The sequence below is a fragment of the Eleutherodactylus coqui genome, chromosome 6, assembly GCF_035609145.1.
Source record: "Eleutherodactylus coqui strain aEleCoq1 chromosome 6, aEleCoq1.hap1, whole genome shotgun sequence".
In the NCBI taxonomy this organism is placed as follows: domain Eukaryota; kingdom Metazoa; phylum Chordata; class Amphibia; order Anura; family Eleutherodactylidae; genus Eleutherodactylus; species Eleutherodactylus coqui.
This window is the reverse complement of record NC_089842.1, coordinates 89,930,327-89,947,528: the sequence shown is the minus strand read 5'-3', so window position 1 is coordinate 89,947,528 and position 17,202 is coordinate 89,930,327. Positions and strand designations below refer to the sequence as shown.

Here is a 17,202-nt window from a genome sequence, read left to right as displayed (position 1 = left end):
ATTTTGGGGTGCAAGTCTTCATTCATGTGTGTGCTGTACAAAAAAAGCAGTTTTTAAAATGACAGAATTGCCAAAAAAACAAAAATCACATTTTTTTCCTTTTTGCTTTGCTTGAATTCATTCAAAAACTGTGGGGTCAAAATGGGCAGTACACCCCTAGATAAATTTGATAAGGGGTCTAGTTTTCAAAATGGGGTCACTTGTGGGGGTTCTCTTTGGTTTTGGCTGCCCAAGAGCTCTACAAAAGTGCTATGGAGCCTAAAACGCCTTCAAGCTAAATTTATGTTCTGAAAGACACCGACTACTCCTTTAATTTTGGGTCGCGTTGTGCATCCAGACCTAAGATTAGGGCCAAAATGGGTATGTTTCTGAACACGGGAGAAATGGGGGTATCCATTTTGTGGTGTAAATCCTCATTTTCATGGGCACTATAGGAAAAAAAATATGTCTTTAAAATGACATATTTGCAAAAATATAAAAATTTTATTTTTTCTCCTCTAAATTGAATTAATTCCTGAAAAAAACTGGTGGGGTCAAAATACTCATGACACCCCTCAGTGAATACATTAAGGGGTGTAGTTTTTAAAATGGGGTCATTTGTGGGGGTATCTATTCTGACACTCATGAACCTTTGCAAACTTGGCTTGGTGCAGGAAAACAAAGTGCTCCTCAAAATGCTGAAAAGTAATGTTAAATTTGTACGTCCTCTAAATGGTTAAAAAAAACACAAGTTTTTCAAGTGTGCATTCAAAACAAAGTAATCAGATTGAAATATATATCTTATCAAAAATTTGTACAGTATGTTTGAACATATTTGAGATATTATGGTTGAAAATGTGAAAAAATGACAATTTTTTCAAAATGTTTCCAATATTGGTACTTTTAATAAATATACACAAATTATATCGGTCTCTTTTTACCACCTATATGAAGTACAACATGTGGCGAAAAAACAATGTCAGAATCACTTGGATATGTAAAGCCTTTACGGAGTTATGCTACGTTGAACGACGCATGTCAGATTTCCAAAATTTGCCTGCGTCACTAAGGCGCAAACAGGCTTCGTCACTAAGGGGTTAACTGCTACCTCTTTAACCTCAGAGCTTCTCCTCTCCATAGAGCCCTGGTCTGAGCCCTCCACTTTAGTGACAGCTGCACTAGTCGAGCCTCTACTACTTCCGCCTTCACCACTCACTGGCGCCATCTTGGGACTCTCATGTCTCCCGGCTGGATCTGTCTGCGGCCACAAAAATTGCTCTGGGCATCCTCTATCCAGGCCTCATGGGGGCCATGGGGTGCTTTGGCCTCTCCTGTGCCCCATTGTCACAACCAGCTGATGAAGGCGGTGTCGGTGTGCCGATAATAATCTATATCTGCCAGAGCTCTCCTTTAATGCACCCTTCTCCGCCATTAGCATGTTCTGCCCCATAGTGTTCAGATTTTAACAAGAAAATTAATGCTGTGTGTAGGCACCTTGGATGAGGTGCCCAAACACCAAGAGACAAGGAAACTCCAACTAGAGCCTACAGGAAATTCTCCATCCGCAATGGAAATCCAGGCCTGGAGAGCGCCAGTAGTCCAACCAATGACGGTACCAATTACATGAAAACAAAGGACAAAAAGGGGCAACAAGCACTTAGGGAACTCCACAATAAAATGTATTAATAATGGAAAATTACTTAGTTGGGGTTCCTGTATACTTAGGGTCCCATGAACCTTGGTTTTCAGTTGGAAAAATCACAGTAGCAGTTTGATTATTTGACCAAATGAATTTTATAAATCCACAAGTCAGAAACATCATATAAACTTCATATACATCATGTTTTGGGGTATAAACCACTTTATCAAGCATATAGAAGATGATCACAATAAATATATAGAATGCTGCTCTCGTTTTTGTTTTTTCTGTCAATGACCGAGGGGTGCACTGTCATGGCGCATGATGGAAGCATATAGCTGATGTGACAAGGACTGTAAGTGACGTTCCTCTGTCACAATCTCTGGAAAAACTGGAACTAACGATCGCACTGTGAGGTGCACAATGCTGCCTAGAAAGCTAACTGTGTTCCAAGAGGGCAAAAATTACAGCTGACTCCAAGTTCTGTAAGGAGCGCTCTATCATGATGCATAATAGAGATGTGCCGAAAACTATGTCCCTCTATCACAACCTGCAAAATAGCCAAAACTGATTGCACACTATGAGATGCACAGTACAGGCTGAAAAGCAAGATTGTGGGGGGCCTGAAATATACGAGACTCCCCTCCGCCCCCCCCCCCCCCACACACACACACACACCTCTTAAGTAAGTTTCCGTTATTAATACATTTTATTGTGGCGTTCCTTAAGTGGCCATACAGTGTATACAACTAAAAATGCAGGTCAGAATACATTCTACAAATATATAATCAAATTAATCTTTCTCCAGAATCTCCTCAAAGTAATGTATATGAAAACACAAGTGAAGGTCCTCCACCACCACAACATCAATATGAGAGGACCCTTCCAGGAATAGAGGTAAGTGCACACTCATCTGGTGTTCCTGTTATTGACCCAATTTAACTGAACCACTATTAAAACCAAATGATTAGTTTACAGTCTCATCATGGGCCAAATAATTGTTGAGCTGACACCAGTAACAGTGTTCATGTGATTGACATTAATATCATGGATTGGAAAAAATGGGATTGGCCCACATTTACCTAGATTGGTGTTTTTGTGTCTGTCTAATAGCCCTTTTACACTGATTCTCACTGAATTACAGGAATCTGAATGATAATCATTCAGTGTCAGTGCCTGCACGATCTAAATGACGAACGATAAGGCCCCCTGTCCACGGCCAAGGCAGAATATCGCTAGTGATATTCCGCCACAAGGGAGGAGGGGGGGGGGGGCACTGACAGGACTCCGAAATGAGCCTATCTAACAGATAGGCTCTCCGCAGAGAATTGCAGCATGCCGGGATTTAAATCCTGCAAGCGAAGAATCACTATGATTCTCTGCTCGTCAAAGCCGGCGCTATACTTTCCATAGTAATCCTATAAAAAGCTTTGCAGAGCATGATCCGCAGGCAATTTATCACCAGTGGATCATCGCCCGTGGACAGGCAGCGTAATTAATTTGTTGTTCATATCATGGCATAAACAATCGTACGACGTTCCGCCCTTGTAAACAAGCAATTGTTCATCTATGAATGACTGCCTGTTTACGGTTCCTCCTCCATTCACTGAGCAATGATCACTCCTGTATAAAAGCAAGAGAGCGATCATCGCTAAGATGGCTTTCGGGTGCATCTGTGCCTGACAGTCATCCCACGTAAAAGGGTCCAAAGTAAAGAATGTAAAGTGATTAGCACTAAATTTGCCAAAAAATGCACATCCCTTAAAAAAATTTGGTGCATTTTTACCTGTCTGACAGTGGGAAAATCAAATCTATACCCGCTCATAGACTTGTGCCAAAACCTGTTCCATATTTTCCTCTTCTATACAATCAGCCAGGCCCAAACTACTCACCCATATTTTTCGTTACTATTCATATTTGGAAAACGATGATAACATTTTACCACAAAAATGTTGCACATCATCACCAGAGGACCAAGTCAATGAATGGAAAGGTCCAATGTTTACCTGGACCAGTTGACATGATGATCACACAGGTGCATGGACTTCAATGTTTGAAATGTTGTTTTAAAGGGGTTGTCCCGCGAAACAAAGTGGGTCTATACACTTCTGTATGGCCATATTAATGCACTTTGTAATGTACATTGTGCATTAATTATGAGCCATACAGAAGTTATCAGAAATTATTCACTTACCTGTTCCGTTCCTAGCGTCCTCGTCTCCATGGTGCCCGTCTAATTTTCAGCGTCTAATCGCCAAATTAGACGCGCTTGCGCAGTCCGGGTCTTCTTCTTTTCTCAATGGGGCCGCTCGTACCGGAGAGCGGCTCCGCCCCGTCACGTGCCGATTCCAGCCAATCAGGAGGCTGGAATTGGCAATGGACCGCACAGAAGCCCTGCGGTCCACCGAGGGATAAGATCCCGGCGGCCATCTTCAGCAGGTAAGTAAGAAGTCACCGGAGCGCGGGGATTCAGGTAAGCGCTGTCCGGTGTTCTTGTTTAACCCCTGCATCGGGGTTGTCTCGCGCCGAACGGGGGGGCTGTTGAAAAAAAAAAAAAAAACGTTGCGGCACGGGACAACCCCTTTAAGGTTTCTTTGCCAAAATATCCATTTGGCAACATTCCTGATATTAGATATTAAATTATGCAATGCGGACAAACTGACGCTATTTTTTTTTCTTTTATCCTTCTTTCTAAATGAAGATGGCAACAAGTCCAGAATCAAATTATGAGGTACATTTTCTACTTTTGTAACTTACAAGATTTTCAGATTAAATCACAGTATGAGCTATTAACTTTATTTTTTTAATATTATCTCATGACCAACCCTTAAATTTTTTTATCTTTAAGCCACACAATTTAATTAAATGCTCCAGTCCAAGTGCTGTGACCGGTCCTATCAGTATAAGCAGAGTTCGTCTGCAGTATCCGGTTTGTCCTGTAGGAACGAAGCAGAGGAAGCAAAGAACTAGAGTAAAGATAAACACAATAATGTGAAAAGTGAGTGGAAGGCCTGGACAAAACACAGAAAGGATTCTAAAATGCTAGGGACAGGGGCAATCAGTTAGTAAGATACTGTCTTGCTAAAACCAGTGCCTCAGTTGTCAGGGCCACCTTGTGACACAAGAGTTTCCAGGTTGGAATCCTCGCGCTCTAATTTCTATGTGTCAGAGATAAAGTGCAACATAAAATTGATCCATCTATAAAGGCATGTTACCACCCAACATGAATAAAACCTTGAGCTTAAAGCGTACCTAACTTTTCACAAGTTAGAGACTGTGCACACACTGACTACAGATATGAGAGAAGAGGGTGCCTGGAAGCAGATCTCGTGAAGACAGCTTCTCCTCACAGATAATAAACATCCTAAATATCCCGGTTGCTAGGGAAGCTAAATACCTGACAACAAGCAGTGGATTGCAGAGGGGCTGTTCCTCAGCCTTCATTGTCTCTGGCAAAAGAGAAAAATAAGTTGTCTGAAACGTTAGGTACGCTTAAAAACAGAAAAAAAAAGATCATGCAGACGTAGCTTTATATCAACCAATTTTACAGTTAATTTCTAAATATTAAACATGTGATCTGCTCAAGCCTGATGTATTCAGATTAGAGATGAGCGAGCATACTCGCTAAGGACAATTACTCGATCGAGCATTGTCCTTAGTGAGTACCTGCCCGCTTGGAAGAAAAGATTCGGCTGCCGGCACGGGTGAGAGGTGAGTTTCAGGAGTGAGCGGGGGGGGAGAGAGGGAGAGAGAGATCTCCCCTCCGTTCCTCCCTGCTCTCCCCCGCCGCTCCCCACCAGCACCCGAATCTTTTCTTCCGAGCGGGCAGGTACTCGCTAAGGACAATGCTCGCTCGAGTAATTGTCCTTAGCGAGTATGCTCGCTCATCTCTAATTCAGATCAAACTATTTTTCCAGCATGATAACATGGAAACTATTTTGGAAATTTAAGTGGCTTACAGATGCAACAAGCTGTGGTCTCACAATGTGGTTAAAGCTTTTCACAGCGTCCAGTTAATCTATATGGCAGGTTTTACGCACCACGTACTAGTTGTAGAATTTCGGTTGCGGAATAGAGATAAGCGAACGTACTCGTTTCGAGTAATTACTCGATCGAGCACCGCTATTTTCGAGTACTTCAGTACTCGGGTGAAAAGATTAGGGGGTCCGGGGGAGGCGTGGTGGCTCGGGGGGTAGCAGCGGGGAACAGGGTGGAGCCCTCTCCCTCTCCCACCCACTCCATGCTGCAACCCCCCATTCACCCACGGCGCCCCCCGAATTTTTTCGCCCGAGTACGGAAGTACTCGAAAATTGCGGTACTCGGTTGAAAAAGGGGCGTGGCCGAGTACGTTCGCTCATCTCTATTGCGGAATCTTCACTGAAATTTCACAGCTGAGTACAGTAAAAGGTTAGTAAATAAGGGTTGAACTAACCTTTTTCAGTAGCAGCACAAAAGCAGCTTCTGAGGTAAAAACCAAGTGACTTTTTGACAATTGAGTGATTCTTGCTTATTTGCCTTGTTGGGTTTCGTATTTACATGGGATGACAGCCGCCTATAATGGCTTTTTTGGCCCCTGTAAATGTACTCTATGGCAACATGAGCTGCCCCCATTTGGGGACCTGTATATTTACAACTCACATTGGAGCAAGTAGGGACAAGAGGGGGAGCTGAAGTTGAACTATGGCACAAGGGCCCAGGAGCCTTTAACAATGCCTCAGATCAGCAATGTTTCTACATAGGAAGGTAGATGGTGGCAGTGGTGAAGGTAGGGAACTGGCTTTTTTGCTCCAATGGCCCTTGTCCAGATTCCAAGACCAGGAATATCACTTGGATATTTCAGTTCAATTCTTAACTGTATAATTGAGAAACTATGATTACCTGCTTGGAAGTCACTTATATACTGTATAACCCACCATGCTAGTCTACATTCTGGAAGAAGACATTTTAGTTACCTGTCTTACCTCTATATCCTGTGTCTTGTCTTGCTGTGCATTAATAACCATCTCAGAAGTCTTCTCATAACATATTTTTATATTTCTAATGCAGCAATTAATGTTCAAGGACAACGCACAATACCACACCCTGGTTACCACCTTCAGGAAATAAAAGTGGTGAGAACTTGTTGAGCTTCCAAGATCATCAGGACTAATTTTACTCTTCATTTTGTATAATATTTTATATACACTATGTATTACTTCTCCCCAGGTTTTCATAGGGCATGGTCTCAATTTACTGATTGATTTGTCCAACCCTGTAGACCAAAAGTAGAAAAAATTGAAGACATCTAAATCTCCATACATTAGACAAATTTAAAATGGTTTTGTCATGTTACAGTCAGCACACAGTCAAGTATTTGCCAGCACAACTTAGTTTATGTGGGTTTTATCCTGACTAGTTAGGGTTAACATCTCCTGTGCTTACTAGTCCAGGTTAATTAGTCCTGCAACTGTCAGCTCAGTGTGGCTGGTGATTAATATTTCTGTCAGCCAATCGGCTTCTCCCTCTTCCCTATATAATCCAGCTCTTCCTGGCTGGGAGTTGCCGATAATTTTCAGTGTTCCCTGAGCAGTCAGCCTGCTCAAAGCTCCTCTGTGTCGGGCTCTTGTGTTCTGGTTTGTTCCCTGTTTGTATCTTTTGTTTGTATGGTATTCTATGGTTCTTGTGTTTCAGTTTTTGTCTGTCTCTATTTATTCCTTGATTGCCAGCACTCTGGTTCCCCGTCTCATGTTCTCATGGAAGAATGTGGGGTTGTCCCTTTTGGGATGCGTGCTCAGCTGCGAGGTGGGTTCAGTCTGAGGGGTTCTGAGTGACTCGCTCTGTTCGTTACCTCACGTCTTTGTCCGGCCTACGTCTAGCCACCCGTATTAGCTAGTTTTCACGTCCATTCTGGCTGCCCTCGTACAAGGTTCCCGTTTGAAGTCAAGGACAAACGATACAGGTTTCAGGCAAAAACTATACAAATTAATTATTACTAAAATTAATTTTAAAAAGTCAATATTATAAAAGTCTGCATATATTAAAATAAAAATATCTAATTAGAAAAATGTTCAATATTCTGTGAGATAAACAATACTTCACATAATATTGATTTGTGTAATCAGAGATGCTTATAGTGAAGCAAAATAACACTGTACTAAAATGCACCAAGGGAAAAAAGTGTCGAAGTACAAATGAAGCGGGATCGAGAGATGATCCTGCAACATACAGGGCATACAGAGCTGACAGTTATAAAATATCGGAATATAATAGGTTGCTTTGGAGTGTTATTTTCAAGGAAAGGGTCCCCCTTTAAGATTCACAAATGTGTTTTTTTAGAATAGATCTAAACCAGCATGTTTGGTATTGAATTGAGTAATAAAAGCCGTTTTAAAAGATTCATTATCCTTGTCTTTCTGAAGTGCTTTGTTTGGTGTCAGTACTTCTAAATTGGGGTGGTTATCTAGAAGAACTTTTGTGTAGATTAAATTGATTACCTTCAGGTAATTTTTTTCTTCAAAGCGATTCTTGAGAATAAGTGATTAAGCATTACATTTGGATGGAGGTGCACTTTCTACAAATTCGCTTAACCTGGCCTAACGGGATATTTGTTTTCCATTTTCTCGCATGGCCAGTTGTGAAATTGAGATAAGTGTTTGCATCCACGAATTTAAAAAAGCTTTTGCTCTATATAATACCATCTTGGATATAAAGCTCTAGGTCCAAGTGCAGTGTCCCGTAGGGTGACCCCGGACGCGGGGCTTACATTGAGCAGCAGGGAGGGCAAGATGCTGGTTTGTCACGGCGGCACTTACCACGCTCCCTCCCAGAGGGACGCACACAGCTGCAGCCAGGGCAGCGCAGGGATGCTCAATAAACTAAGGAACAGGAGTAGGGTTTGTCACGGGCGACGCCACCGTTCCGGTACCCCTCGACATGAACATTGGCAGGAAAATAAATGAGTCACAGACTGAAATCGAGTACCTCAGGTCCCCGGGAATGATCAGGGCCTGGAATAACTTTACTTTAGATGAAACTTCAGCAATACACAGTGCACAAATTACAAATGAGGCAGTGCAGGCAATAGATAAGCTAGAGTACCTCCACATGGCAGACCCAGGCTTCAGGATGCCTGTGTGCGATGAATTAAAGACGCGTACCTCCACGCAGCAGACTCAAACTTCAGGACGCTTGAGTGTGAAAAATGAGAATAGAGTACCTCCACCCGGCAGTCCCAGATAACAGGACACTCGGGTGTGACACAATGATGAATGAGTACCTCTGCACTAGGCCTTGGAAAGATGCACTCACTTACTGCTCACTGTTAGAGATGAGCGAGCACCAAAATGCTCAGGTGCTCGTTACTCGAGACGAAAATTCGCGATGCTCGAGGGTTTGTTTCGAATAACAAACCCCATTGAAGTCAATGGGCGACCCAAGCATTTTTGTATAACGCCGATGCTCGCTAAGGTTTCCATTTGTGAAAATCTGGGCAATTCAAGAAAGTGATGGGAACGACACAGCAACGGATAGGGCAGGCGAGGGGCTACATGTTGGGCTGCATCTCAAGTTCCCAGGTCCCACTATTAAGTCACAATAGCGGCAAGAGTGGGCCCCCCCCTCCCAACAATTTTTACTTCTGAAAAGCCCCCATTAGCAATGCATACCTTAGCTAAGCACCACACTACCTCCAACAAAGCACAATAACTGCCTGCATGACACTCCACTGCCACTTCTCCTGGGTTACATGCTGCCCAACCCCCCCCCCCCCCTGCGCGCGCGCGCGTGTGCACGACCCAGTGTCCACAGCACACACCAAAGTGTCCCTGCGCAGCCTTCAGCTGCCCTCATGCCACGCCACACTCATGTCTATTTATAAGTGCGTCTGCCATGAGGAGGAACCGCAGGCACACACTGCAGAGGGTTGGCACGGCTAGGCAGCGACCCTCTTTAAAAGGGGCAGGACGATAGCCCACAATGCTGTACAGAAGCAATGAGAAATATAATCCTGTGCCACCGCCATCAGGAGCTGCACACGTCGGCATAGCAATGGGGAAGCTATGTGCCACACACTATTCATTCTGTCAAGGTGTCTGCATGCCCCAGTCAGACCGCGTTTTTTTATAAATAGTCACAGGCAGGTACAACTCCGCAATGGGAATTCCGTGTGCACCCACAGCATGGGTGGCTCCCTGGAACCCACCGGCTGTACATAAATCTATATTGCAGTGCCCTGGACAGCAGAGCTAACGTCAGATTAAATGCAGGTGGGCTTCGGCCCACACTGCATGCCCCAGCCTGACCGGGGTTTTTAATTCATAGACACAGGCAGGTACAACTGCCTATTGTGAAGTCCCTGTGGACCGACAGCATGGGTGGGTGCCAGGAAGCCACCAGCGGTACATAAATATATCCCATTGCATTGCCCATCACAGCTGAGGTAATGTCATGTTTAATGCAGGTGGGCTTCGACGCACACTGCATGCCCCAGTCAGACTGGGATTCTTTATAAGTAGACACAGGCAGGTACAACTCCCTATTGTGAAGTCCGTGTGGACCGACAGCATGGGAGGGTCCCAGGAAGCCACAGGCGGTACATAAATAAATCCCATTGCATTGCCCAGCACAGCTGAGGTAATGTCATGTTTAATGCAGGTGGGCTTCGGCCCACACTGCATGCCCCAGTCAGACTGGGGTTCTTTAGAAGTGGACACATGCAGTTACAACTCCGTGTGGACCGACAGCATGGGTGGGTGCCAGGAAGCCACCGGCGGTACATAAATATATCCCATTGCAGTGCCCAGCACAGCTGATGTAACGTCAGCTTTAATGCAGGTGGGCAAAAAATTAATTGGATCACACTGTAGGCGAGGGCCCCAAAAAATGGTGTACCAACAGTACTAATGTACGTCAGAAAAATTGCCCATGCCCAACCAAGAGGGCAGGTGAAACCCATTAATCGCTTTGGTTAATGTGGCTTAATTTGTAACTAGGCCTGGAGGCAGCCCAGTTAAAATAAAAATTGGTTCAGGTGCAAGTTTCAACGCTTTAATGAGCATTGAAACGTATAAAAATTGTTTTCAAAAATTATATGACTGAGCCTTGTGGGCCTAAGAAAAATTGCCCGTTCGGCGTGATTACGTCAGGTTTCAGGAGGAGCAGGAGGAGGAGGATGAATATTATACACAGATTGATGAAGCTAAAAGGTCCACGTTTTTGATGGTGATAGAGAACAATGCTTCCATCCGCGGGTGCAGCCTACGAATTGTTTAGGTATCGCTGCTGTCCGCTGGTGGAGAAGAGAAGTCTGGGGAAATCCAGGCTTTGTTCATCTTGATGAGTGTAAGCCTGTCGGCACTGTCGGTTGACAGGCGGGTACGCTTATCTGTGATGATTCCCCCAGCCGCACTAAACACCCTCTCTGACAAGACGCTAGCCGCAGGACAAGCAAGCACCTCCAGGGCATACAGCGCGAGTTCAGGCCACGTGTCCAGCTTCGACACCCAGTAGTTGTAGGGGGCAGAGGCGTCACCGAGGATGGTCGTGCGATCGGCTACGTACTCCCTCACCATCCTTTTACAGTGCTCCCGCCGACTCAGCCGTGACTGGGGAGCGGTGACACAGTCTTGCTGGGGAGCCAGAAAGCTGTCAAAGGCCTTAGAGAGTGTTCCCCTGCCTGTGCTGTACATGCTGCCTGATCTCCGCGCCTCCCCTGCTACCTGGCCCTTGGAACTGCGCCTTCGACCACTAGCGCTGTCGGATGGGAATTTTACTATCAGTTTGTCCGCCAGGGTCCTGTGGTATAGCATCACTCTCGAACCCCTTTCCTCTTCGGGTATGAGAGTGGAAAGGTTCTCCTTATACCGTGGGTCGAGCAGTGTGTACACCCAGTAATCTGTAGTGGCCAGAATGCGTGTAACGCGAGGGTCACGAGAAAGGCATCCTAACATGAAGTCAGCCATGTGTGCCAGGGTACCTGTACACAACACATGGCTGTCCTCACTAGGAAGATCACTTTCAGGATCCTCCTCCTCCTTCTCCTCCTCCTCCTCAGGCCATACACGCTGAAAGGATGACAGGCAAGCAGCATGGGTACCCTCAGCAGTGGACCAAGATGTCTCTTCCCCCTCCTCCTCATGCTCCTCCTCCTCCTCCTCAACGTGCTGAGATATAGACAGGAGGGTGCTCTGACTATCCAGCGACATACTGTTTTCCCCTGCCTCTGTTTCCGAGCGCAAGGCGTCTGCCTTTATGCTTTGCAGGGAACTTCTCAAGAGGCATAGCAGAGGAATGGTGACGCTAATGATTGCAGCATCGCCGCTCACCATCTGGGTAGACTCCTCAAAGTTTCCAAGGACCTGGCAGATGTCTGCCAACCAGGCCCACTCTTCTGTAAAGAATTGAGGAGGCTGACTCCCACTGCGCCGCCCATGTTGGAGTTGGTATTCCACTGTAGCTCTACGCTGCTCATAGAGCCTGGCCAACATGTGGAGCGTAGAGTTCCACCGTGTGGGCACGTCGCACAGCAGTCGGTGCACTGGCAGATTAAACCGATGTTGCAGGGTGCGCAGGGTGGCAACGTCCATGTGGGACTTGCGGAAATGTGCACAGAGCCGGCGCACCTTTCCGAGCAGGTCTGACAAGCGTGGGTAGCTTTTCAGAAAGCGCTGAACCACCAAATTAAAGACGTGGGCCAGGCATGGCATGTGCGTGAGGCTGCCGAGCTGCAGAGCCGCCACCAGGTTGGAGGCTCAGCGGCGCAAGCCAGCGGTCGGTCTGCTCTGTCAGACCCTGCAGCAGTTTGTGGGCCGTGTGCCTCTTATCTCCTAAGCTGAGTAGTTTCAGCACGGCCTGCTGACGTTTGCCCACCGCTGTGCTGCCACGCCGCGCAACACCGACTGCTGCCAACGTGCTGCAACTGACACATCTTGATTGCGAGACAGAGGTTGCGTAGGAGGAGGAGGAGGGTGGTTTAGTGGAGGAAGCATACACTGCCGCAGATACCACCACCGAGCTGGGGCCCGCAATTCTGGGGGTGGGTAGGACGTGAGCGGTCCCAGGCTCTGACTCTGTCCCAGCCTCCACTAAATTCACCCAATGTGCCGTCAGGGAGATATAGTGGCCCTGCCCGCCTGTGCTTGTCCACGTGTCCGTTGTTAAGTGGACCTTGGCAGTAACCGCGTTGGTGAGGGCGCGTACAATGTTGCGGGAGACGTGGTCGTGCAGGGCTGGAACGGCACATCGGGAAAAGTAGTGGCGACTGGGAACTGAGTAGCGCGGGGCCGCCACCGCCATCATACCTTTGAAAGCCTCCGTTTCCACAATACTATACGGCAGCATCTCCACGCTGATAAATTTGGCTATGTGCACGTTTAACGCTTGAGCGTGCGGGTGCGTGGCGGCGTACTTGCGCTTGCGCTCCAACACTTGCGCTAGCGACGGCTGGACGGTGCGCTGAGAGACATTGGTGGATGGGGCCGAGGACAGCGGAGGTGAGGGTGTGGGTGCAGGCCGGGAGACGGTCGTGCCTGTGTCCTGAGAGGGGGGTTGGATCTCAGTGGCAGGTTGGGGCACAGGGGGAGAGGCAGCGGTGCAAACCGGAGGCGGTGAACGGCCTTCGTCCCACCTCGTGGGGTGCTTGGCCATCATATGTCTGCGCATGCTGGTGGTGGTGAGGCTGGTGGTGGTGGCTCCCCGGCTGATCTTGGCGCGACACAGGTTGCACACCACTGTTCGTCGGTCGTCTGGCAGTGAAAAACTGCCAGACCTTTGAGCACCTCGGCCTCTGCAGGGTGGCATGGTGCGAGGAGGCGCTTTGGGAAACAGTTGGTGGATTATTTGGTCTGGCCCTGCCTCTACCCCTGGCCACCGCACTGCCTCTTCCAACCTGCCCTGCTGCTGCCCTTGCCTCCCCCTCTGAAGACCTGTCCTCAGTAGGCGTAGCAAACCAGGTGGGGTCAGTCAACTCCTCGCCCTGCTGCTCTTCCTCCGAATCCTCTGTGCGCTCCTCCCTTGGACTTACTCCAATTACTACTACATGAGTGATAGACAACTGTGTCTCATCGTCATCGTCCTCCTCACCCACTGAAAGCTCTTGAGACAGTTGCCGGAAGTCCCCAGCCTCATCCCCCGGACCCCGGGAACTTTCCAAAGGTTGGGCATCGGTCACGACAAACTCCTCCAGTGGGAGAGGATTCGGAACCATTGCTGCCCATTCTGTGCAGGGGCCCGAGAATAGTTCCTGGGAGTCTGCCTGCTCCTCAGAATGTGTCATTGTAATGGAGTGAGGAGGCTGGGAGGAAGGAGGAGCAGCTGCCAGAGGATTCAGAGTTGCAGCAGTGGACAGCGCAGAAGTCTGGGTGGTCGATAGATTGCTGTATGCACTTTCTGCCATCCACGACAGGAGCTGCTCACACTGCTCATTTTCTAATAAAGGTCTACCGCGCGGACCCATTAATTGTGAGATGAATCTGGGGACGCCAGAAACGTGCCTCTCTCCTAATCCCGCAGCAGTCGGCTGCGATACACCTGGATCAGGAGCTCGGCCTGTGCCCACACCCTGACTTGGGCCTCCGCGTCCTCGCCCGCGTCCACGTCCTCTAGGCCTACCCCTACCCCTCAGCATGCTGTATTACCAGTAGTGCAGAAACAGAACGCTGTAATTAAATGTGCCACTTATTGGCCTGTGGTTGGAGGCTGACTTTGCTTACGGAACGCACAGCAGAGCCAGGAAAGAATTTTGTGCAAGCCTGCTGTAACACTTAGCTGGCTGCGTATGAATTAGGACAACTACCCCCAGCAGAGACGCAGTACACTGAGGACGGTCACAGGCAGCCCAAATAGAATTTTTTTCCCAAATTTTTTTGGAAAAGACCACTGCCTATATAGACTGTATATGTCTTCTGTCCCTGCCTCACCACTACTGGCCCTGGACTATGTAAAATTACTGCAGGACGCAATGCTCTGCACGGCCGATATACAAAAAAAAAAAAAAATGTGCAACACTGCAAAAAGCAGCCTCAACAGTACTGCACACGGTCAGATGTGGCCCTAAGAAGGACCGTTGGGGTTCTTGAAGCCTAAAATAACTCCTAACACTCTCCCTATAGCAACTCCAGCAAGACAGCACTTTCCCTGAGCTATGTCAGAATGCATCTGTGGCGAGCCGCGGGAGGGGCCGATTTATATATTCGGGTGACACCTGATCTCGCCAGCCACTCACTGCAGGGGGGTGGTATAGGGCTTGAACGTCGCCGGGGGAAGTTGTAATGCCTTCCCTGTCTTTCTATTGGCCAGAAAACGCGCTAACGTCTCAGAGATGAAAGTGAAAGTAACTCGAACATCGCGTGGTGCTCGCCTCTAGTAACGAGCATCTCGAACACGCTAATACTCTAACGAGCATCAAGCTCGGACGAGTACGTTCGCTCATCTCTAATAGTAACTGCATGCAGATAATCACTAATTTCAAGGATGCACCCGAACTTCCCAATTAATCCAGGGACAGCCCAGCAATTAATTGGTATTTAACAGGTAGAAATGCAAAGTCCTACATCTTGGCAAGAAAAATGAAAAAAAGCACATAGAGAATTGCAGGAATTGGCTAAGCAGTAGCTTCAGCCATGTGAAAAGGCTTGAATATACTAACAGATGATGGACTGAGCTTTAGTCAAGAGTGCGATGCACCAGCAAAAAAGGCAAATTATAAGTAAATCGTAAGTGTTAGCGAACCTAATAAATTATGAACAGACTATATTTATACTATATGGGTAGGGTCCTATGCAGCTCACAAATGAATTATGTGGTAACTGCTATGAACAATAACCAGTTAATTGCTACTTAATTAATTTGTGGGCTACATTGATACTGAGCTTTTGGTTGCACCTTGGACATGCGGTGGCCATGTGGAACCCTACCCGATATCTATCCATTTTATCTATAAGCTAAAAGTGAAACATGTTAAACTTCCTGCAGTTGCACATTTGTGTCATTTTTTTTTTTTTTTTGCAAAAAATACTGTCTGGAGTGGAACAGCAGCCTGAATAATCAGACACTCTAGTTTGGAAATCACTGTGAAGGAAGAAAAACTCATAGCTCTTGTGGATTTGAGTTCTGTGTTGTTCAAAGATATATATAAGGATGCATGGTTCCATAACCATTTTAGTAATATAAATACATCTTTAAGCAGCGCGTTTCAAGCACAGTGAACAACACACACACACACACACACACACACACACACATATATATATATATATATATATATATATATATATATATATAATTTATATTGTGAGATGGTGACCGGCAAGGTGCTGGAGGGCAGGTATATATCGCCTAGGATGCTCTCCTATGCTGCCTTGGGGAGCGCTTGTGCAGATACGTGCCACCGAGCAGCCTGGGCTCGGTGGAGGAAGCCGGCAGTATAGTGTTAGTGGCATTAAGCCACTAACACGTTGTACTATGTAAGTGGCTCCAAGCCACATAATCCGGGCCGGGTTTTCCTGGAGTGACCAAAGTGAAGGGTGGGATGGTCACTCCCACGTACCAGGTGGGGCTTGTACCAGGCCATATAAAGCCTGGGCCTACAGGGCCTAGAGAGAGCTGAGACCTCTGCAGGTCTGAGAGTCCTGGCTGGCTGTGTGCAAGAGCCATTTTTGATTACCAGTGTGTAGACAGGAACGCTACATGTTTAGTAAGTGCTCAGACGAGCAGGATTTCCTTTATGTTTGCCTGATGTTAAGGCCTGTATTTTGCTTTGTTTTGCTTGGAAATAAACCCAGGCAAAGCCTGGACTAAAGACTTTATCGCAAGTGTCACTGTCTCTGACTGCTTATGCCCAGGTTGCTACCGATCCTAAACGCTAATCCCTCACATGTGGTGTTTGGATGCGGGCAGCGGTCTTAAAGAGACATACATCAATTAATGGACATTTTGCTGCAGCAGCTGGAGAACCGTTGCTAAGGGCAACCGCCCAACAGAGATTGACGGAAGAGTGCTGTGACCCCCATGTCCTGGGTGAAAGCTGCAATGGCGCAGAAATCAGACACTGCCAAGATGGAAGAACTGATACAGCAGCTGGTGCAAATGAACGTGCAGCAGCAACAAACGTTGGCTCAGCAGCAACAAATAAACATGCAGCAACAACAAACGTTTGCTCAGCAGCAACAAATGAACGTGCAGCAGCAACAAGCGTTGGCGACCCAGCAAAAGATCCATGAGGAGGCCATGAGAGCTCAGGCCGAGACTAATGCTCTCCTGGCACAAAGTGTGCAGAGGTCGTCTGGTCCGCTCCCCACCACCCGTACCGCGGTACAGACGGCCTTACAAAATATGACACCCACCGATGACATCGAGGCCTATCTCGCGGTCTTTGAGAGAGTGGCCGAGAGGGAGAAGTTACCGGCGCCTCAGTGGGCTGAGGTAGTAGCGCCTTTCCTGACGGGAGAACCCCAAAAGGCCTACTTTGACCTCGGTGAGCAGGATGCCAAGGACTATAATAAGCTGAAAGGTGAGATCCTGGCACGCTTGGGCGTGGACACCCATGTGCGGGCCCGACGCGTACATGCCTGGACTTTTGCTGACCACCTGCCAGCTCGCTCCCAGATGTA

General features: G+C 47.2%; 2 protein-coding genes across 2 annotated transcripts in view; both read left to right on the top strand.

Annotated features, from left to right (window-relative positions):
* LOC136631389 (V-set and immunoglobulin domain-containing protein 10-like) overlaps positions 1 to 7,638 on the top strand; it is a 49,234-nt gene extending 41,596 nt beyond the window's left edge. Inside the window, exons 4-6 of the mRNA XM_066605668.1 lie at positions 2,427 to 2,515; positions 4,320 to 4,349; positions 6,665 to 7,638. Coding sequence (XP_066461765.1) covers positions 2,427 to 2,515; positions 4,320 to 4,349; positions 6,665 to 6,724 — 179 coding nt within the window. The 3' untranslated portion in view covers positions 6,725 to 7,638. The remainder of the gene's footprint in view (positions 1 to 2,426; positions 2,516 to 4,319; positions 4,350 to 6,664) is intronic.
* LOC136632356 (V-set and immunoglobulin domain-containing protein 10-like 2) overlaps positions 1 to 17,202 on the top strand; it is a 119,514-nt gene that overhangs the window by 54,225 nt on the left and 48,087 nt on the right. The window lies entirely within an intron of this gene.